The 23,286-nt window shown below is 45.9% G+C and overlaps 1 protein-coding gene across 4 annotated transcripts in view; it reads right to left on the reverse strand.

The window, feature by feature from the left end:
* The window catches only part of COL27A1 (collagen type XXVII alpha 1 chain), a 203,511-nt gene that overhangs the window by 106,567 nt on the left and 73,658 nt on the right, over positions 1 to 23,286 (reverse strand). For all 4 annotated transcript variants that reach the window (XR_014176514.1, XM_081967198.1, XM_081967197.1 and 1 more), the window contains 13 exons: positions 22,691 to 22,735; positions 20,905 to 20,958; positions 20,294 to 20,347; positions 18,774 to 18,827; positions 12,645 to 12,698; positions 12,202 to 12,255; positions 11,373 to 11,417; positions 11,108 to 11,161; positions 7,972 to 8,016; positions 3,017 to 3,070; positions 2,451 to 2,504; positions 1,430 to 1,483; positions 1,144 to 1,197 (listed from right to left, as the gene is read on the reverse strand). Coding sequence is in view for 3 of the 4 variants with exons in the window: in XM_081967198.1 (XP_081823324.1) it covers positions 1,144 to 1,197; positions 1,430 to 1,483; positions 2,451 to 2,504; positions 3,017 to 3,070; positions 7,972 to 8,016; positions 11,108 to 11,161; positions 11,373 to 11,417; positions 12,202 to 12,255; positions 12,645 to 12,698; positions 18,774 to 18,827; positions 20,294 to 20,347; positions 20,905 to 20,958; positions 22,691 to 22,735 (675 nt within the window). In the remaining variant the exon portion in view is untranslated. The remainder of the gene's footprint in view (positions 1 to 1,143; positions 1,198 to 1,429; positions 1,484 to 2,450; positions 2,505 to 3,016; positions 3,071 to 7,971; positions 8,017 to 11,107; positions 11,162 to 11,372; positions 11,418 to 12,201; positions 12,256 to 12,644; positions 12,699 to 18,773; positions 18,828 to 20,293; positions 20,348 to 20,904; positions 20,959 to 22,690; positions 22,736 to 23,286) is intronic.

Raw genomic sequence — 23,286 nt, forward strand, 5'->3', positions numbered from 1 at the left:
ACCAATCTCTTTCCAACTAGCTGGGCAGGAAGCGTGTTTTAAGCCCAACCGATAGTTGTTGACCTCTAGCCCAGGGGTGTCAAACTCAAGGCCCGCGGGCCGCATCTCACCCGCAGGGTGCTTAAATCTGCCAAGTGGCATCAGCCTGCATATATCAAAGGACCAGCCCACAGCGATGGGATGAGTGCGTACTACTTCACTGATTCACGGAGGCTTCCTGCGCCGGACATCCAATCCGCTTTCAGGGTGTCGAGCAGCCTTGGTGAGTCTGAAGCAGCAGGAGACCACCAAGGCTTTTCTTTTTTTGTGTCAAAAGCTTTTGCAAAGGGATGAAAGGCTCCGGGGGAGCGATCTCTCGCACTACATCAGGCCTGCTGTCTGTTTGCAAATGCTTTTGGCTCAGAGAAGCTTGAAGGAGCACGAAACGGGCTTCTCTTCTCTCTGGCGTGGGTGGAGCTGCGCCCGTGTGCTCACCACTTGTGTGGCCCAGTTCCCCTCTCTCACCAAACTGCAAAAGTTAGGGACCCGTGGATTTAAGCCTCTTTTCCTCATTTTTCTATTTAAAAAGAAATCACCCAAAGCTTGCTCTCGATCTCACCGTTATGATGGAGGACTTCTGATAATGGCGAACAGTTCTGTTTCAAACCCTAAAAGTTTGCTTCTGCTCTAAATTCTCTAGAAAATATAGCAAGCTAGCCGATAATTTATATTTATTTATAGGGGGGGAGGGATGTCCGGACCAACATAACTTCTAATGTTGGATTTTCCTCCTTACCAGAGGGAGCCCCCTTGTGGAGTACTCTGAATCCGTTACCATGGCAATTCCACTGCGCTGTACAGTAGAAGCCATTTTACAGCAGTACAGTAGAAGCTATTTAAAGGCACAACAGGCTGCATCTTAGCAGAATACAGACCCCCAAGGGGTTTTAACCCACAGTATTTTTCTCCAGACAGTAAGTCGTCTGTGTACCAAGTTTGGTTGAAATTCCAGAGTTCCTGCATTATGCTGGAACATACACACACAGAGCTATAGATAGATAGATAGATAGATAGATAGATAGATAGATAGATAGATAGATAGATAGATAGATAGATGATAGATAGATAGACAGACAGACAGACAGACTGATTGATTTCACTTACCCGCCGGCCTTTAGGTCCTCTTATCCCTGGGGAGCCGCGAATTCCTGGGGACCCCTTTGAAAATGATGAAATAACCTTCTCAGATAATTTAGGACTCACCATCAAGTCTCCTACCTCTTTTAATATAACTCCCCAAAATATTCTCAGGGGGGAGGGGCTTCCCACATTTCGATACGGCTTAATGGCAATAATTCATAAGCCGCATTCGCTCCAAATTATATCGGGCAGAGTTTTCTTTGAACAAAATTCACGAGTATCAAAAACAAGGGAAAAAGTTGTTACTTACTGGTGGTCCGGCAGGGCCAGGCTCCCCAACTTCTCCAGATATTCCAGGGTGACCCTGCAACAACAAAAAGCGAAGCCAAGGGTATCTTTTCTTACTGCAAATTCAACCGAAATAACCTTTTCACCCCGATAACGCGAGAAGCAGATTATCAACCCCGCACACAGTGGATTCTGTAGGTAGAAGCATTAAACCTGAACGTTTGAATGCTTGAAACCTGAAAATGAAGTTGAACGTGTGATGCACTGACCCATTTGGCGTAAAATGCGGGGAAATGTTAAGGTTCAGAGCCTTGAGCCTATCGGGTTCTTAATCCGAAGAGGAGGAGGAGGAGGAGGAGGTGGAGGAGGAGGAGGAGGAGGAGGAGGAGGAGGAGGAGGAAGAGGAGAAGAAGAGGAAGAAGAAGAGGAGGAGGAAGAAGAGGAAGGAAAAAGAAGAGGAAGAGGAGGAGGAAAAAGAAGAAGAAAAAGAAGAAGAGAAAGTAGAAGAAGAGGAGGAGGAAGAAGAGGAAGAAGAGGAAGAGGAAAAGGAAGAAGAGGAAGGAGGAGGAGGAGAAGAAGTGGAGGAGGAGAAGAGGAAGGAAAAAGAAGAAGAGGAGGAGGAGGAAGAAGAGGAAGAAGAGGAAGAAGAGGAGGAAAAAGAAGGAAAAGAAGGAGGAGGAAGAAGAAGAGGAGGAGGAAGAAGAGGAAGAAGAAGAGGAGGAGGAGGAAGAGGAAGGAAAAAGAAGAGGAGGAGGAAAAAGAAGAAAAAGAAGAGAAAGTAGAAGAAGAGGAGGAGGAGGAAGAAGAAGAGGAAGAGGGAAAGGAGGAAGAAGAGGAAGAAGGAGGAGAGGAAGAGGAGAAAGAAAATCCACTGTGTAGAATTAGATTACAGATTAACAGAGTTGGAAGGGACCTTGTAGGCCATCTAGTCCAACCATGTCTAGTCCAACATGCAGCCAATGCCATCTAAATAGTAGTGAGAACACAGGATGATGACACTTCTCAAGACAGGAGGAGTGAGAGAATGCAGACTTACTCCTTACCATCGACCCCTTGACGCCTATTGGCCCCGGTGATCCAACTGTGCCCCGGTCTCCCTAGGAGGCAGAGAAGCAGAGGTCAACCACTCCATCCTCAAAATAGATGCCATATCCTTGCAGAGAAGTCATACAGTTGGGTGGCCTACCAGCGCTCCCTCAGTGCTGCTTGCTTGAAGCCAAGTTGGCCAATTGTCATTTCTCAAGCTCGCTTATTATGGGATGAATACAAGGGCAAGAACAGTGGAGGTAAATGGTGCACAAAGTGTGTAAATATCAGGACTGAAACAATTGAGAAACATTGCTTGAGTCTTGCAAGCATCGCAGCTTCTCCGTAACTCTTGAAGCCATCAAATCTTTTCTGAGGATCTCAGGGCAGGGTGCCACAGGATCCCAGGAAAGGATCCAGCATGGGATATTGAAGTTCTGATCAAAAACTGGCCATCAGGACTTGCAAGGAATCAACTTTGGGTCTTGCTGGAGCTCATAGTCCCCCAAAACCTTGAGGGCTCTTAGCAGAAGGTCTCCTCAGCTTAATGCTGCTTCTACAACCACCTCACTACCCTTCGTACCTTCTCCCCAACACCGCCAGATTCCCCGATTGGACCAATGAACCCCATCAGACCCTGGAAAGAGAGAGAAAAAGGAACTGAAATTATTTACTTTAAAGCAGGGGTCAGCAATCTGTAGTTCTGGAGCCACATGCAGCTCTTTCGTCCCTCTGCTGCGGCTCCCTGTCGGTCAAAATATGCGTCGCAATCGCCAATGTGCAGCCCGCGCCGGCACACGATTGAGGGAGCTTTTCGACCCCCGGTAGGCCCACCATGGATAAATCCAAGAAAAGTTTCAGAAGAAAACCGAACGTTTAATTATTAACATATTCTAGTTCTGTGGCCGCTCAGGAAATAGTCAGGTTTTGTGGCTACCGCTGTTTTCTTTTGTTTGGTACGAGGGTCCCAATGGCTCTTTGAGTGTTTAAGGTTGCCTTAAAGCATCGGAGAAAGTGTTTTCCTTGCAGACTGAATAAGAGCAGCATCTTCTGCAAGCTCCCCCGAAGGTCCTTTTCTCACAGGCTGGGCCTCCCCAGCACAAACAGCAGCTGTTCCCAACTTTAAAAAACACTGGGCTGTGGGCCTTTGAAGCTCAAGGCTCGACAAAGGACTCCAGTGCAGGAACAAATTACAGACAACCCCCGTGACGTGAAGGTCAGAGAGAGCGCTAACATTTAGGATCCCCCCCCCCCCGTGACCTTCTCCTTCGGTTGCCTCCCAGCTTGCAAAACGCAGTTGGGGAGTGGGGAGACACACAACTGGATGAATTCTTGACACATGCCGAAGCAGGAAAAAAAAACGTCTTTGATGAAGAGCCGTGAAGACCAGACTCTGGTGCGATGATCAGGTCAAGAAGGAGATCTAAGCTGGAGATCCTGCAATTCAGCCGAGCCGTTGCCAAACATCTCAAAAAAAGGGGGGCAGAGGGAGAAGCCTGGAGGCATAGAGGCAACGATGCCATGCAAGCAGAGCTGTGGTAGACACAAGTCAGGATTTTCAGTACCCACTACCCTGAATTTTTAAGGAAAAAATATGCTGGTATCTACCTACCTACTTGCTTTGCCTGCTTTTATCCATCCATCCATCCCTCCGTCTATCCATCCATCCATCCTTCTGCCTGTCTATCTATCTATCTATCTATCTATCTATCTATCTATCTATCTATCTATCTATCTATCTATCTATCTATCTATCTATCTATCTATCTATCTATCTATCTATCTATCTATCTATCTATCTATCTATCATCTATCTATCTATCATCTATCTATCTATCTATCTATCTATCATCTATCTATCTATCTATCTATCTATCTATCTATCTATCTATCTATCTATCTTTCATTCATTAGAATAACCTGCCTCCCTGCCTGCCTCCCTTTCATTCATTCATTCATTCTATTTATTCATTATGCCCTTCCTTAGAATAGCCTGCCTACCTACCTACCTACCTACCTACCTACCTACCTACCTATCATTCATTCATTCATTCATTCATTCATTCATTCATTCATTCATTCATTCTATTTATTCATTATGCCCTTCCTTACAATAGCCTGCCTACCTACCTACCTACCTACCTACCTACCTACCTACCTACCTATCATTCATTCATTCATTCATTCATTCATTCATTCAATTTATTCATTATGCCCTTCCTTAGAATAGCCTGCCTACCTACCTACCTATCATTCATTCATTCATTCTATTTATTCATTATGCCCTTCCTTAGAATACCCTGCCTACCTACCTACCTACCTATCATTCATTCATTCATTCATTCTATTTATTCATTATGCCCTTCCTTAGAATAGCCTGCCTGCCTGCCTACCTACCTACCTACCTACCTACCTACCTACCTATCATTCATTTATTCATTCATTCTGCCCTTCCTTAGAATTGACCGATGGTGAACCTGTAGCAAATGAACATCGCCCTGACCTTCATGGACCAAGGCCCTCTGATGTTGTAGTCCAGGAGTCTGCAAACTTTTTTCAGACCATGGAACCTGGCCGTTCAATAGCAAGGAAATTCTGGAATCCCCCTTGTAGGGGCAAAAATCCAGCGACAGCTAACCTTGCTGTGTTCGAACTCCAACTCCACCAAATATTTCATGGAACCCCGTTTTGTTGCCTGCAGAACTGGGACACAACTTTCTCTAAATATTTAAAAATTCCCTCTGGAGGCGGATGTTTTCCAGAACTCCAGGATGGCTTAAAGCAAGCCAGCCATTGCGATGGAGGGAGGAGTGGGGCAGAAGAAGAGGAGGAGGAGAGGAAGGAATCCCCCCCCCCCCCATGGCTGGCACAGCGTTCTTTCGCTAATGACATAATTGGCAACAAGAGGGAAGTCTTCCTCGGCTAGGCAGAAACAAGCAGAGGGAAAATAAGGGGGCTTTAGATGCATCTGGACTGGGTCACTGGCAAATGGCGGTGAAAAGGCCCATTGTGTTTTCATTCAACCCCACAGAGGCTCACGGTTTCCTGCTCGGAGTATGTCTGGAGTAGCTAGGGGGGGGGGGGGGGGAGAAAGGAACAACCAGCGACAGACCGAGTCTCCTTCATCAGCTCACATTCTCAACCTGGGATCCAACGGAATGGAATTCAGCCCTAAACTGTTTTAGCTACGGGCGGATCCAAGTAGTGGAATTCATCTAATGAATAAGTGCTAAAGAAAGACAGACCTTCCTGCTTTCTAGGAGGCTGGGGGCAGGGGGGGGAATCTCGGGGGGGGGGAGGGAACGAAAAGACCTTCGGGGGGAGTCACGGTTTCTCGATTTTCCTAAGGAAACGTGTGGGGTTTTCCTGAATTGTTTCCTTGCCTCTAGTAAAAGGAGGCTATTTTGCAGGACCTTTTCCAGATGTTCGTGCAAGACACGGAGAAAAAGACAATTGCCATTTCTTGTGGACGCTACGGGCAAGACGAAACGGCAACCGGGACGTCAAAATGCCATGGCTTCTACCATCACGGGGTTACCGTATCCAAAAATGAGTTTTGGGAAACGTTTCTGTTCTGACCGAGGCTTCCCAAGAGCGTGAAGCACACTCCTTGTCCCGACAAAAAAACCTTTTATTAATTTGCTGTGAATTCTGCTCATTCACCTCCAGCAAAGTCTTTCGAGGGAGGATTTACAGTCACAGACCTTCTCTGGCTTGGAGAGCTGCCAGGCCGATAGCTGAAAACTTGGCCAGGAGTCTCACGGAATCACGAACGAATGAAGCGAACTAATTGCCTCCTGCAAACTCCCCTCCCCTTTCGCTCCTCTTTTATTTCCTCTGGGAGGGGCCATTCATCGTCCAACTGTGGCCTTACTCCCAAGTCGACCCATGTTCTTTAGCTGTTCTCTTCATCTGGCAACACTGGGAACAGGCCCCAGCTGTTCTTCTGCCTCACTGATGTCTGACTCCAAAGGTAGCTTGATAACTGGCATATGGCTCTGGCCCCCTCTCTGCCTCTGACACAGAGTCCTCCTCCGAGCCTTCCCCAGACTCCAGGACTGGCCCATCTTCCTCCCCAACCTCTCCTCACTGTCCGAATCTGCTGCCAGCTGCAATGGCTACTGGTGGGCCACAAAAGTTTCAGCCATTCCAAGATTCTTGACTGGCACGCTTCCTCAGTAAATAATCTGGAGAAATCCTCCTCCTCCAGAAGAAAAAAAGGCATGTCCTCACAATGTTTCTGCCCATGAGGAGGGGATTTCGAGGGTCCCCGTGCATGCCTGTCTGTAGGTTAGACCATCATCATGAATAAAAAGCAGTCCATTAAAAAAAAAAAGATTGCCAAAGAAAGAGGTTTTCAGGAAAGATTGTGGGTCCCTTAGCCAACAATTGAGGAGACCAAGATTGGTTCAGCCAAAGCCACCATTGCTGCCCCATGCGGTCGCTCAGGAATGAGGTAAACATATGGAAGCTTTGAGGTTGGACCACGTTGGTCAGTGTGATGATTTGGGATATACTTCAAAGGAGGTGAGTGTTTGATTCTTTCTTATTCCCAGATTTTCCAGAGTTCTTCCTGTCGAATCTCCTCAGGCATTGCACGGCACAGAAGTTGCCAAAGCTATGTCAGAACGGGGACCAACATGGAAACTGTAGTTCAGGCATGTTGTCTATGGAGATTCTCAGTCCTCCAGGCCAAGGTGCTTTTTCAAGAGGCAACTGGATTTCTTCCTTGGTTTTTCCTTGAAGACGTTTCGCTTTTCATCCAAGACGTTTCTTCAGTTCTTCTCAGAACTGGAACTTCTCAGAGCTGAAGAAGCTCCTTGGATGAGAAGCGAAACGTCTTCAAGGAAAAAGTCCAATTGCCCTCTTGAAAAAAGCACCTTTGGGAAATGCAGGCACATTGGATCCATTCTGTTGCAGGACTATTCAAATAATCACAACGCTTTCTAGCGTGGCCATCCTCCCATCTCTGCTTCTACGTAGCTTAAACATTGATAATTCAGGCGCATAAACATCTCCAAAATAGGATTTCCAGCTATTCTAACAAAGGTAAAGGTTCCCTATTCATTCCGGACTCTAGGGGGCGGTGCTCATCTCCGTTTCAAAGCCGAAGAGCCCGCGCTGTCTGAAGATGTCTCCGTGGTCATGTGGCCGGCATGATTCAACGCCAAAGGTGCACAAAACGCTGTTCCCTTCCCACCAAAGGTGGCTCCTATTTTTCTACTTGCATTTTTTAAACGTGCTTTTGAACTGCTGCGGTTGGCAGAAGCTGGGACAAGTCACGGGAGCTCCCTCCATTACGCGGCGCTAGGGATTCGAACCTCCGAACTGCTGACCTTTCTGAGCGACAAGCTCAGTGTTTTAGCCACTGAGCCACTGCGTCCCTTCTTCTAACAAGTAGGGAAGATCAAATCCAGAAAGAAAGATGCCAGCAGCAGTCAAAGTTATTTTGGATAAAGGAAACCCTCCGGCTGGCAGGTATCACTAGAGACAAAGATCAGCATGCCAAAGAAAGAGAAGAAGTGATGTTGGAGTTACCTCATCACCAATTTTTCCCAGTCGTCCTCGGTTTCCTGGTTCACCCTGAAACCAAGCAAAGAATAATGAGTTGCACCGTCCTTGCAGTTTTGCAAAGTGCATCTCAACACCTTAATCTGCCCTCAAAACAGACAAACAAACAAACAAAAACCCTACAGAGAAAAATGTGATTAGGAAAATATTAGAATGTGCCGAAATGAATGGATTGGCACTGGCTATCAAAGAGAAAGAACAAACTGATTGCTGTACAATTTGGGGGATCTTTTTGCCAGTGGTTAGAGAACAGACGTAAGGATTAATAGTAAAATAAGTTCTGTAAAGTATAGAAAAATGTATTAATATAACAGAGTTAATTAAATCATAATGAGGATGGCTCTAGCCTATCAGACATTTAAGGGGTTGGAAATTAAGCTAAGAAGAGATTAAATAATGAATAAGGTACATTTTAATTGGTGGCACAAAATAGTTGTACCCAGACGACACACTGTTTAATGGAAAACAGATTGCTTATATAAAAATAAAATTTAAAAAAATATTTTGAAAAAACAAACAAACCCAACAACCCATTCTACAGATAGAAAGACCGAGACCGTGAAATCTTAAATTGTCTCAACCTCTAATGGCCCCTCCCAGTAGAACCAATTAAGGGAAGCCATTGTATGGATGATGGGACATGTAATCCAAGTCATTGGAGAGGACCGGGTTGGGGAAGACTGAATAAAGATATAAGTCAGAGAGCCAAGCACGCACAAATGATTTTAGCTCGTTTCAAGCTTGTTAATTAACGGATTAACCTCTGATCACGTCCCAACATGAGTGGGTAGCAGAACAAATAGGAACTGTAGCTGTTTGGTTATCTTCAGCTGCGGAAAACATCTTCCCACGGTGGTGGGTGATGGGTTGTTGTTGTTTTTTTCTTCTTCTTCTTGTGAAGGTTACATCTTCTCCATCATCGACTGAAAAATTGCTGAATCGTTCCCACCAATGTGGAATTAAAATTTTTTGCTGAATCGTTCCACATCGGTTCAATTGAAAAATCGCTGAAATCATTCCACAATTGCTGAATTGGAAAAAAAACTGTTGAATTGTCCCACGTTATTGGATGAAATGAAATGAAGGGGTGGCATCATAGCAGTAGGCCAGTATATAGAATGGAATGGAATAGAGTATAGAATAAACTATAGAATATGGCATATGGAAAATAGAATAGAATAGAATGGAATAGGAATAGGAATAGAGTAGAGTAGAGTAGAGTAGAGTAGAGTAGAATAGAATAGAATAGAATAGAATAGAATAGAATAAGAGAGTTGGAAGGGACCTTGGAGGTCTTCTAGTCCAACCCCCTGCTTAGGCAGGAAACCTTACACCGCTTCAGACAAATGGATATCCAACATCTTCTTAAAGACTTCCAGTGTTGGAGCATTCACAACTTCTGGAGGCAACTTCTGTTCCACTGATTCATTGTTCTAACTGTCAGGAAATTTCTCTTCAGTTCTAAGTTGCTTCTCTCCTTGATTAGTTTCCAACCATTGCTTCTTGTCCTGCCTTTAGTTAGTTTGGAGAATAGACTGACTCCCTCTTCTTTGTGGCAACCCCTGAGATTTGAGGGGCTGCCACAAAGAAGGGGGGGGGGGGATCAACCTATTTATCAAAGCACCAGAAGGCAAGACAAAACTGTGCACACAATATTTTGGCAACGGAGGAGTATTTCTGGGGGGGGGGGGAGGGAGGGTGTGAAGGAAATGAATGGGCCAGGAGCAGCTGCCTTCTCTCCAACGCCGCCTTGCAAAACTGCTCTGCGAACACTTGAGATTCAAAAGTGCATTAAAAAGAAATTAAAAAGCTTTTGGAAGAACCGGCCAGCTGGAGTGGAGAGAGGAAAACCTAGTTAATTTAGGGATATTGCAAGACCATGAGAACCCCCCCCCCCCCCCAAAAAAAAGAAGTACAGAAAGGGAACGAAAGCAGCAATTTCAGATTCAGTTCACACACGCACAAAAGAGTGCCGTTAAAATTTGGTTGTTGTTGTTGTTGTTGTTGTTGTTGTTGTTAAGCATAATGTGTTTAGAAGCGGGAGATGGAAGGACTTCAGCCGTTTTTAGCAGCTTTGTTTTTCCTTGAAGAGGTTTCACTTCTCATCCAAGAAGCTTCTTCAGTTCTTCGGAAGGCGACTAGACTTTGTTTTTCCTTGAAGAGGTTTCACTTCTCATCCAAGAAGCTTCTTCAGTTTCTTCAGTTCTTTTTTTTAAAGAGTTTTATTTTTCTTTCTCATATATACATTCACACATGTACATTTATCATAAGTACTATTGTTATTTATATATTACCCTTTAACATTTATCACCATTCATTTCAAGAATTAAAAATATAATAGGGGTTACTTTCCTGCCACCTCGTACATCCATCTTATTTTACCACAACTCTACTCCTTCTTCCTCCTTTCCTCCCAACCTCCCTTCTCTACCTTCTTCTTTCCTCCTCTCCTTTCTCTTTCCTTCTTCCCCTCCCTCTTCCCTGCTCCTCCTCTCTTCTTCCCCCTTCCTAGCCTCTCTCCTACTCTTACTCCCCATCCCTTGCGTCCTCTTCTTTGCCCTTTCTTCTTTCCCTCTTCTATCTCCCTCCTTCCACTGTTGTATTTATTTTCTTCTTCACTCTGATGGAAGTCGAGCAAACTTCGTTCCACATTTACACAAATTCCCTCTTCCACATTTTATTTTCGTTGCAACGGTTCCGTTTTTAGCAGCTTTTCCAATTGCATAATGTTCTTTTTTCCCCCTCTCTTTCTCTCTCTCTCTTTTTCCCTCCCCTGGAGGGAGGCTGTCCTCCATCACACAATTAACCAATTTTCGAAAAGAAAAGAACAAGCAAGGGGGAAACTGGCTAATCATAAAAATTCGCTGCGGTTTGCAGAAATATATGCAAGGCTCCTCTCTGTTCCAGAAACCACGGTGAGTCGGAATTTCCAGAGCAAAAAAAAGGGGGGGAAGGAGGAAAAAGGAGATTTCAGGAAAGGAAGGCAGTGCCAAGGCCAGGAGTGGGTGAAAGGCATGCTTTCAGATTACCAGCTTGGGAAACCCAAAAAGGGTGAGTTGTTTTGGCGACAGATTTGAGTCTCCTAGGACGATGCCCTCCTTACCTTTAAACCCTCTGGACCTGATTTGCCAGGAAACCCCTTCTGCCCAGGAGGACCCTAAGAAGGAGACAAGTGGCAGGTGAGACGTTGAAGAGAAGAAAAGCGTCATCCAGAGCAGGAGGCTCTTGTCCCCCCCAAGTTCTGCTTGAAGGAGGGAGTTTGGGAGGGGGCTGCGGTGGGGAGTAACTGAGCAAAAGTCAAGGCTGGGGGCAATGTGGCCCAGTAAAAGGCAACCCTCCCACTCTAAAAGCACCACCTGTGTTCTTACCTCTTCCCCTGGGGGTCCATAGGGACCTGGTGGCCCTTCATCGCCCTGGAAGGAAGGAAGGAAGGAAGGAAGGAAGGAGAGCAAGGAAGGAAAGATTGAAGGAAAGGAAGGAAGGAAGGAGAGGGAGGGAGGGAGGAAATAGAAGGGGAAGAAGGGAGGGAGGCAAGGCGAGGCGGGGAGGGAGGGAAGAGAAGGGAAAGGAAGGAAGGAAAGAAGGAGGGAAGGAAGGAGAGCAAGGAAGGAAAGATTGAAGGGAAGGAGAGGGAGGGAGGAAAGAAGGAAAGAAGGGAGGAAGGAATGAAAGAAGAAAGGAAGGGAGGGAGGGAGGAAAGAAGGAAAGAAGGGAAAGGAAGGGAGGGAGGATAGATGGAAGGAGCGAAGGAAGGAGAGATAGATATATGGAAGGAAAGAAGGAAGGGAAAGAGAAACGAAAGGAAGGAAGAAAAGAACGAAATAAAGAGGAAAGGAAAGAAGGGGAGGGAGGGAGGAAAGAGAAAGGAATGAAGGATTGATTGAAAGAAGAAAGGGAGGAGGAGGGAGGGAGGAAAGAAGGAAAGAGAAAGGAAGGGAGGGAGGATAGATGGAAGGAGAGGGAGGGAAGGGAAAGAAAGATGAAAGGAAAGAAAGAAAGAAAGAAAGACCACATTTAATACAAAGTTCTTCCTCAGTCCCCCCATCCCCATCCCCAAGACAATCTAAATCCATTCATAGACAGACTTAATCTGCCAGGGACTCCAGCCATCTTTGGGGAAATCAATCTCTAAAATCCCCCAATCTTTTTTTTTTTAAAGGAAAACAGACGCACATCATGGAGGGAGCAGCCTCTCACCTCTTGGCCAGGCATTCCTCTGGGACCAGGAAAACCCCTCGCGCCAGGCTTTCCCTGCAAAGGGTGAGGGGGGGAGGACAAGGAGGGGAAAAAAAAGGCTCAGCCAAAGAGAGAGGCAGACAGACCCCGGTGGGCCTACAAAAACACAGAGCAGGCGCACGTTGCCAACATGCGCTGCTGTGGGACGGCGTCCAATGTCAATCCCGTTGCCGAAAGGAGTATGTGAGGAAGGGGAGAACCACCACCGAAGAAAGAAAACAGGGGAAGAAACTCCCATTCTTGGAGCCGTCAGCATCCAAATGAAATCTGAAAGCCCAGCCAGAACGCCGCGCGGAGATCTCCGGGGTTTTCTCTGTCCCTCCCCTTACCGTTCCCTTTACCTCTTTTTCCTTTGGGCCACTGCCAAAGCAACCCCACAGACATTTCTTTGCAGCACCCCTCACCTTAATACCTTCGGGGCCGTTTTCTCCCGGAGGGCCGATGCTTCCTGGGAAGCCCTGGAAAACATCAAACGGAGAGGACAATAAGAAGAGGAGTCCGGGGCGTCATCTCTTTGGGGGGGGGGGGAAGAGAGAGAGAGAGGAGAGAGAGAGAGAGAAGAGGAGGAGAGAGTTAGAGAAGAGAGAGAGAGAGGAGAAGAGAGAGAGAGGAGAGTTGGAGAAAGATAGAGAGAACAGGAGAGAGGAGATAGAGAGGAGAAAGGAGAGGAGAGAGAGAGAAGAGGGGAGACAGAGGAGAGGAGAGAGAGAAGAGGGGAGACAGAGGAGAGAGGAGAGGAGAGAGAGAAGAGAGAGAGAGGAGAGGAGAGAGAGAAGGGGAAAGAGAGGAGAGAGAGAGAAGAGCAAGAGAGAAAAGAGAGAGAAGAAATAGAGAAGAGGGCCTGCAAAGATTCAAGGAGGCCCACCAAACGTCTTAACTTGGATGGGTTATTTTAGGCTGGTCAAAGGACCAAGGTTTTAATTAGCCCCGTATTCAACTCACGGGCCAAAACTGAGACGGAACGATTTGGCTCCTCGCGCAAGGCATAAACCTGTTTCTAAGATCTTGCTGAAGCAGATTAAAAAATTGCTGATTCAAGTGTCAAAGGGGGAATGCAGATGTGGAGAGTTTAACTCTGTTGCCTCCTGTGCCTTGAATCGCATCTTCAGCCTAACAGTGGGGGGAAATGACCAGCCTGGGACTACAAGAACAATTGGCGCAACTCAAGTGACAACGGAGGACACAGAGAAACCCCCAAGTGGCCTCAACGACCTTCTAAAAGGATGCAAAGGACCAGCTGTCTGCAAGGAGTGTAAATCCTTCCATTCCCCACCATCATCCAGTCAGAGCTGAAGAAGCTTCTTGGATGAGAAGCAAACTGTCTTCAAAGAAGACACAAATAAACCCCCAAGTGGCCTCAACGACCCTCTAAAAGGATGCAAAGGACCAGCTGTCTGCAAGGAGTGTAAATCCTTCCATTCCCCACCATCATCCAGTCAGAGCTGAAGAAGCTTCTTGGATGAGAAGCAAACTGTCTTCAAAGAAGACACAAATAAACCCCCAAGTGGCCTCAACGACCCTCTCAAAGGATGCAAAGGACCAGCTGTCTGCAAGGAGCGTCAATCCTTCCACTCCCCACCATCATCCAGTCAGAGCTGAAGAAGCTTCTTGGTTGAGAAGCGAAAGAAAAAACAAGGAATTCCAGTTGCCTCTTGAAAAAAGCACCTTTGGGACAACCATGGCCAGGACGACTGAGAATCTTTACAGACCAGCCTGGGATGACCCCATTCAGAGCTACAGAAGTCCCACGTCCAACTTTGAAAGAGACTATCTTCTGTCTCAGGAGCTGTCCAGCCGTATGGCCTAGAAAGGGTGCTGTGGTCTCCTCTGCTTCCTTTGTTACTTACGGTAGACAAGATATTTTGAGGTTCCTGGTCTGGATAGATTACCTGAAGAAGACCTAGTTCTTTGGAGGAGTCTATAGTGCCTTTTTAGGGACGCGGGGGCTCAGTGGCTAAGATGCTCCTCAGCTTGTTGATCAGAGAGGTCGATCAACAAGTTCGAATCCCTAGTGCCTAACATAACAGAGTGAGCTCCTGCTACTTGTCCCAGCTTCTGCCAACCGAGCAGTTCGAAAGCGCGTACAAAATTCAAGTAGAAAAATAGGGACCATTTTGGTGGGAAGGGAACAGCGTTCCGTGCGCCTTCGGCGTTGAGTCATACCGGCTCCATGACCACGGAGACGTCTTTGGACAGCGCTGGCTCTTCGGCTTTGAAACGGAGATGAGCACCGCCCCCTAGAGTTGGGAATGCGAGGGGAACCTTTACCATATAGTTCCTGGGAAAGTCATTACGGACTTCCTTCACTGAAAGGAGAGAAGGAGGAACGAGAAGAAGAGGAAGGAAAAGGCCAAGCAAAATCAAGATTGATGGGGTCCAATATTTTAGCCCTGTCGGAAGATCCGAAGGACCACGCTGGGGGGGCAGATGGTCCTGGAGAAGCAGAAACAGAGATCTGGGAAAGCAAAGGTGGCACCCGATACAGACTTTTCCTTGCGTTGACATTGTACTTTGGTTTCACTGTGATGTCAACTGATGGGGAGGGAAAGCGAAAGAGGGGGAAAAACTGGAAGAAGAGGACTGCAGGAAAATGAAGCGAGGTGGATTCCAATTTGTCTTGGCCCTTCAACCAGGGTTCTGCACGGGGTCAGCGAATGTTGCCTCGTAGCCCAGTGTGTGGTTCTCCACGAATTCTGGGACGAATTCTGGGACGGCCGCATCCCCGCCTTTTTCCCAGGGACATAAATCAGCAAGCCTGACAGGAGGGAGAAGCAGACTTGGCATGGAGGAAGGGAAAGGTGACGACATGCTGCTTAGAAGACCACATGGTTTTGGAACGACTACCCGTAATTTTTTCCGCCCACAATCCATTCAGCTCAAGAAACAAAGGGAGGCACAGTCCAGTCCTAAATTGACAAAGAAGAAAGATGACTAAGTGAAGATAATCCAACCAAGAGTGATGTTCTGACCTAAGCTTCCTGAGACAGTAAAAACCACACGCTTAGTCCCCCAGACCCTCTTTTCATTTCAGCAGCTGTGAATTATGTTCATTCGCAGCCCGTCATGAGTCACAAATAGTTTGTAAAGAGTCCGACAGAAGCCTGCCAAAGTCTTTCGGGATAAGGCTGATAAGCAACCACCTTTATCTCCCTTGAAACGCTGCCAAAGACATAATTGGCAATTAGCTTTGCAAGGCCACACGGAGCACAGAGTCAAAACGGAGCTTCAGAGTTTAAACCAACCAGAACGAACCAAGTTGCTTCCTGCAAAGGCCCACGTGCCTTTGCTCCTCCTTTATGACTTATGGAAGGGGCCAATCATCTCCAAGCCTTACTCCCAAGTTGCTCCTTTTGTCTTAACTGTTCTTGCCTTCTGGCAGCTCTGTGCATGCATGCACTGGGAACAGGCTCCCTCTGTTCTTCTGCCTCACTGATGTCTGCCTCTGAAGGCAGCTGATAACTGGCCCCCTCTCTGCCTCCGACACAGAGCCCTCATCCGAGCCTTCCCCAGACTCCAGGACTGGCCCATCTTCCTCCCCAACCTCCTCACAGGCTGCCAGCGGACCACAACAAGTGGTTCCAGGCCTTAGTAAAATACTAGATATCTGGTGGAGGAGATGAGGAAAGAAGAGCGAGGAACATGTCTTCAACATGTCTATGGAGCTGAAGAAGCTTTTTTGGACGAGAAGCGAAATGTCTTCAAAGAAAAACAAGAAAGTCCAGTTGCCTCTTGGGAAAAAAGCACCTTTGGGACAAACATTGTCAACAATCTTCCTAACTAGATGTTCAAGCTTTCTTTAGGAATTGGAGAGGCTGGGCTGAGCTGGACCTCCTGAAGCTCTAAGAGGACACCAACTCATCATCATCATCGTTTAACGACCCCATAATCCCTTGCAGCAGTGGTGGGTTCCGGCTCCTGTTGCAACCAGTATGGTGCAACAGGGCCAGGCATCTCCCACACAGGTGCATGCGTCCTTCCCTCCACGACGCCTCTGCGATGCTCCAACTGCTCGGCGAAGCGTTGCACAGGCATCGTGAGCTCTGTGCACATGGGCGGAAGCGCTGAAGAGCTCAAATACAGGTAAGGAGCTCAGGCAGGCGAGTGAACACCATACTGGAACAATACCCGGTGCTCCCGGCAGGCTCCTGGTACGCCCGTACCGCCTACAACCCACCACTGCCTTGCGGGGTGGAGTCTGGGCAACTGAATGGAGCTAGCAGAGCGTTTAATGGCCAGGTGCCCTTCCTGTCGCCAATGCAGAGCTTTGTTCAGCAGATATATTCTTTGAACCGTCACTAAATGAGCTGCCATAAGTTAACCACCTATACTTTAAACCAGACATATGCAAACACCTGTCCAGCAAATGTCCTCTTTTCTTACACCATGAATAAAAACGCTGCACTTATATAGTTAAATCCAAAAGAAGAGAATGGACTGCCATCTGTCACGAAATGCTGTAGAGTCTCCTGCTTGGGCAGGGGGTTGGACTAGATGACCTACAAGGTCCCTTCCAACTCTGTTACTCTGTTAAACCACAGGGCTGCTCCTCATTTCTTAAAGTTGATCACTCTCTAGCCAACAAAAGAGAAAACACCCAGATTAATGGAATGATCCCTAGAGGGGGGGGGGACAAATTGGGGGGGTTTGCATGAGAAAAAAGAGGAACGGTGGATTTAAAAAAATATATAAACTAGGTTTTTATTTAACTTCATTCTGATCTTTCACAGCTATTAGACAGATTGATAAGCAGAAACGAAGCGAGACACTAAAAACGGCGTGCCAAAAGTTATCGTTCATTCATCGCGTCTCCTTCCAGGATCTCATCACGAGCTCTTCAAGCCCTTATTTTGACTAGAAAGCAAGTGAGGTTTTTTTCAATTATTTATTTCATTATTTTATTTTTTTTCCATGCATGACTGATGGAGGCCGACCCATTTCTTTCTCCGATTCTTCTCTCTCACCTTTCTTGCCAAGTTTACAAGGATGTTACTTTAACCGCCGGCGGCGGAGTCCAAGGGTTTAAATTTAGCCCTGGCTTCCTTCGGGTGGAATTTGGTATTCGCAGCGCGTTAGTCTTGGAAAGGACTCTCTGTTGAATTGGATCGTTTGTCCACCTATCTCAGATATTGTTAATTCTCTCTTGGTTTTTGGTTTTTTTTCCCCAATCCCTGCTCGGAGATGTTGCCAGCAATTGACCTGGACTTGATTTTAGGACATCTTGGGTATTTTACAAGTGAGTATAGTTAGCCGTGATGCAATCCTCTTGGGAAGTCACCGCTAGGTCGTGAATTGGCTGTATTTATCCACCGTAATAAGCCGTGGTTTTCGTCATATTTTGCTGAAGAAGCCAGAGCTGGCTGGATTAGCATGAGTCGTTGAGTTCCAGCGTGAAGGAATTGTAGGCTGTTAGTATGATGGGTGGAGGCCAACCTGGGAAGCGTTCCAAGCACCCCGTAATTTCCACCTTGGTTTGTCTGGACCCAGACATGCATTCGTGGTGCTGAGTCTCTGCTTTGAGTAAGAGTAGCGAGTAAGGGGTTTGACTGAAAAAAGGTATTCGGTGAACCAAATGGACTCTGCGGGTAACTTAAGAGCTCTAGAAATGAAGCTTTTTATAGATAGATAGGAGAGAGAGAGAGACAGACAGACAGAGAGAGAGGTTATATCTATCGATTGATCGATTGATCGATCGATCGATAGAGGGGGGGGAGAGAGGATAAATAATTAGACAGAGAGACAGACAGATAGATAGCTATAGAGATACAAATAGAGAGAGAGAGAGTAGATAGAGAGATTAGATTAGATTAGATGATAGATAGATAGATAGATAGATAGATAGATAGATAGATAGATAGATGATAGATAGATAGATAGATAGATAGATGATAGATAGATAGATAGATAGATAGATGATAGATAGATAGATAGATGATAGATAGATAGATAGATAGATAGATAGATAGATAGATAGATAGATAGATGATAGATAGATAGATAGATAGATAGATAGATAGATGATAGATAGATAGATAGGAGATACAGATACAGACATAGATAGATGATAGTTGATAGATAGATAGATAGATAGATGGATGGATGGATGGATGGATGGATGGATGGATAGATAGATAGATAGATATAAAGAGGGAGAGAGAGGGGGGTTACAGAGAGATATACAGATAGAGATAGATGGATGGATGGAAGGATGGATAGAGAGAGAGAGAAAGATGGGATAGATTAGGTAGGTAGATAGATGGATGGATGGATGGATGAATGGATGGACGGATGGACAGACAGACAGAGATTCCTCTTAGACAGAAGAGAAGAGTGGTAAAGAAGAAATATTTCACCTTTGATAGGATGAAGAGGAATGGGGGTGTAAAGATTTCAAAACATCATAATTTCAGCAACCTTCCAGCAGCTCCTTTTCAATGGCCTATTCAGAATATCGGGAATATCTCAGCCTTTTAAAAAAAAATCTCTAAATCATACAGTTCCTTAAAAGAAGAAGCCAAATTGGAGACAGAACCTACCTCTGGGCCAGGTGGGCCTGGAATTCCAGCTGGACCTTTTTCACCAACTCTTCCCTGCAGGAAACAAACACATGAGGTGACCATTGAGGGTGACCTAATCTAGCTAGGAAGAAATATGGAAGACAGTATCTCCAGATATTGCTAACCATCTCCTAGTTTTCCCGTTGGCCATGTTGGTTCATTGATTGATTGATTGATTGATTGATTCATTGATTGACTCATGGATTGACTCATGGATTGATTCATACATTCATTGAATCATTCATTCATTCATTCATCTGATTTCCATTCTATAACTTCTCCAGAAGATCAAAGCAACCAACTCACCACTCCTTATTCAGTTTTCCCTTGGGATTAATGATTAACCCAATATCACCATAGGAGCAACTATGAGTTTCAATGGACCTGAATATGGGCTGTCCATATTCTTAAGTCCACCATCTTAAGCTGCTACTCCAAGAAGATCCAAAGTCTTTTTGCTTTCCCCAAAACAATTATGGATATCAGCCAGGATTTATTTCCAATTTTTCCCCACTCATGTCGCAATATTCTGCACTTATACCCTCTTTTTCCTCGTGGATTTGACAACGTTCTCCAATTCTTCTCTCTTGGCTTTTCTTTAATTCTCACAACCATCCAAGGTTTACCCTAGAAAGTTTGTGGCCCAACGGGAATTTGAGTCCAGACCTCACCGATGTGGTCCTTCAAATGTCCCATGAAACTCTTTTATGGAGATTGAAGGGGACAAGTGATTTTTAAAGAGTGCCTCAAGATGTTCTCTGGGGTTGAATTACAACTTCCCTCACCAATGATGATTAATGATATAATATGATATGACCATCATGGTGGCTGATAGGAATTGCATCCAAGTAAGATATGAAGGACAGCAATGATGTTTCTTCTGACCGAGGCTTCCCAAGAGTATGCAGCAAACTCCTGGTCCCGACAAAAAAACCCTTTTATTAATTGACTGTGAATTCTGCTCATTCACATCCAGCAAAGTCTTTCAAGGGAGGATTTACGGTCACAGACCTTATCTGGCTTGGAGAGCTGCCAGGCCGATATCTGCAAAACCTGGCAAGGAGTCTCGGAGAGTCACGAACCAATGAAGCGAACTAATTGTCTCCTGCAAACTCCACTCCCCTGTCGCTCTCCTTTTATTCCCTCCGGGAGGGGCAGTTCACCGTCCACCTGTGGCTTTACTCTCAAGTCGACCATTGTTCCTTAGCTTCTCCTGGCAGCTCTGTGCATGCGCACACTGGGAACAGGCTCCAGCTGTTCCTCTGCCTCACTGATGTCTGACTCCGAAGGCAGCTGGTAACTGTCAGACGGCTCTGCCCTCCTCTCTGCCTCTGACACAGATCCCTCATCAGAGCCTTCCCCAGACTCCAGGACTGGCCCATCTTCCTCCCCAACCCTCCCCACTGTCTGAATCTGCTGGCCACTGGTGGGCCACAACAGTTTTCCTCATTCTAACCAATTCAACAAATTTCATGCAAGGAACTCAAGCAATTACTTACCATTGGGCCTGGTTTTCCTCTTAATCCTGGCATCCCGGGCACTCCTTGGCTACCCTGAAAAGCAGTAGTAGAAATCTTCAGAATGGATAAAGCTACTTCGAAAGCCTAGTCCAAGAAATTAACTTGGTTCCGATATACTTTTAACAAACATACGTAGCATAGTCTTTATTGTCATTGTAAAAAATAAAGACAACATGGGATTATCTAGGAATTATCTAGTCAACCATCACTTCCACGGAGTTATGTACTCAGCAAAGTTGGCACTCAGCAACACAACAGTATGAATTCTGTCTGGTAGAAGATTCTGGGAAAGATATTTCCCGACCCTGGAGAATTGCTAGCGTGTGAAGTTTGAAAAATAAATAGAATTCGCTAATGAAAGGAAGGGAAAGGCAAAAGGACAACAGCAATTAAAAAAGAAAAAGACAGATAAAGAGAAAGAAAGAAAGAGAACGAGAGGGAGAGAGAGAAGGGAGAGAGAAAGAGAAAGAGAGAAAGGAGACAAAGAAAGAGAAAAAGAAAGTGCAAAAGAAAGAAAGAAAGAGAGAAAGAGAGAGAGAGAGAACAAGAAAGAGAGAGAGAGAAAGAGAGAAGAAAATAATTGAATTTACCTTGTCCCCTTGGAAACCAATTTCTCCAGGAATGCCTGCCATCCCTTCCTCACCCTGGATGTACATCACCAAAGAAAGTTACAACAAATAACACACCAAGAACACAACACAAGTCCACGGTTCAAGAGGGATTTTAGAGGAGGAAGGGAGCAGGCTGCTTTTTCTGGCTGTTCCACAACCAGGATTGGTGGCAAAAACAAGATTATAGCATGGCCAGAATAGCTGTTGGATGAGGTGGGTTTCTTCAGAATGGGCTGCCAAGTGAATTTAGATCATAGGACAATGGATTAGTATAATTGGTATGGATATTCATCAAATCGGGGCTTAAAACATGGTACAATAAATCCGGGTTGTCATTGCTCTTTTTTCCCAATAGTAGTATTCAATGGAAAACATTATCTTCCTTTCATCTTACTCCTAAACAAACAAATAGGGGCACCAGTCCAAGGGGAACATCTTCTGCGTAAGAGCCACTCATTTGAACAAGCGTCACGCTCTACGAAAACTGTCTCAAAAGATGTCAGATCTCCAGAGAGGTATCACCAAAGGAAACCTCTGGCGTGTTCCAAGAGAGGAGAGAGAGAGAGGGAGAGAGAGAAGGGCCCTGTGGCTAAGCAGGAAGTGGAGTGCCCTTGACAACATTCCTCCTCCTCCTCCTCCTCCTTCTCCTTCTCCTCCTCCAGTTTTTGCAAGTCAGCAAGACGTAGCAGATGGAATGAGTTACCGTCCAGCCTTTTCATCTGATTTGAGTTACTATTTCAAGAGCGGGCTGAGTCCCTGGCAACAGAAATGGTCCTGGATTGCCATGCCTCGCTCCGTCTGAAGCAGGACAGGGAGTTTCAGATGCCACCAGGACCTTCTCGCTAAAGGAGGAAGGAGTTCTAAGCTCAACAGTTCCAACTCAACTGGGTTGGAAACCAAGAGCAAAGGGGATTCCGTGTATCCTGAGAACTCTTCTATGTAGCCTGAAATCGTGAGCTTGCTCCAACTCAGAGGTTGACACTCTGGTGGACCTCACATTGTCTGATCAGCCACAACCACAGAAGCCACTTAAACAAGTAGATTCAGCTGTAGAGGTAAAGGTTAGGTTTCCCCCCAAACTGTTTTCCCCACCCCCTTCTCTTTTTTGCCACCAACTGTTGTGGAACAATCAAGAGAGTATTAGTTGTAGAAAACTAGCAGATCCATGCTGTAGCTCTGGAAAGAAAGTGGGGACAATTAAGGTGAAGGGGGAGGGGGAGGGAAGGGGGAGAAGGGAAGAGATGGAAAGAGAGAAGGAAGACAGAAGGGAAGGGAAGAAACGAGAAGAGAGAAGGGAAGGGGAGATAAGAGAAGAGAGAAGGGAAGAAAGGAGAGGAGACAAGAATAGAGAAGGGAAGAGAAGAAAAGAGAGAAGGGAAAAAAGGAGAGGAGAGAAGAGGGAAGAGAGAGGAGAGGGAAGGGAGGAGAGGAGAGGAGAGAAGAGAGAAGGGAAGAGAAGGAAAGAGAAAGAAGGGAGAAGAGAAGGAAAGAGAGAAAGAAGGGAGAAGAGAAAAGAGGAGAAGAGAGAAGAGGAGAGGAGAAGGGAAAGGAGGAGAGGAGAAAAGAAGAGAGAAGGGAAGGGAAGAGAACAGAAGGAAAGCGAAAAAGAAGAAAGAAGAGAAGAGGAAGAGAGAAGAGAAGGAAAGAGAGAAAGAAGGGAGAAGAGAAGAGATGGGAAGAGAGAAGAAGAGAAGGAGTATGGGATGGCAACAAGCTTTTGCATGCAAAGAAATCACAACAAACAATAAGGGAATATTCAGATCACCTTATCACCTTTCAGTCCATGTTCTCCTGGATTTCCCATCAACCCCTGATTTAAAATAAAACAGAAAGAATCTCATATAACCTTCCTTCTCAAAGTCCTTCTCTGGACAGGAAAGGCAAACAAACCTATAAGAGAACAGGCTTCACCTAATCATGGGGAGAAAGTTCAGATCTAAATAGCTGGCCTGAAACACCACCCAAAATTAAAGCTGGTAGGCTGGATTTTGGAAAGATGACCTTCGAATTTAGGCCATCCTGACTAAGGGTAGCCCTGGATTTCCCTTGCGATTCCTCTTCGTGTTATCACACCTGTTATTTTTGTGGCAAATCTAGACAGCAGACTAAAAAGCAGAGACATCAGCCTGTCAACAAAAGTGCGTCTAGTCAAGGCTTTGGTTTTCCCAGTTGCAACGGATGGCTGTGAAGGTTGGACCCTAAGGAAGGCTGAGCGCCAAAGGATGGAGATTTTTGAACTCTGGTGCTGGAGAAGACTCCTGCATTGAGTCCCTTGGACTGCAAGGCCATCCAACCGGTCAGTCCTAGAGGAGATCCACCCTGACTGCTCTCTAGAAGATCCTGAAGAGGAAACTCAAAGAC

Source organism: Natrix helvetica (assembly GCF_964273705.1).
Source record: "Natrix helvetica genome assembly, chromosome: 15".
In the NCBI taxonomy this organism is placed as follows: Eukaryota; Metazoa; Chordata; class Lepidosauria; order Squamata; family Natricidae; genus Natrix; species Natrix helvetica.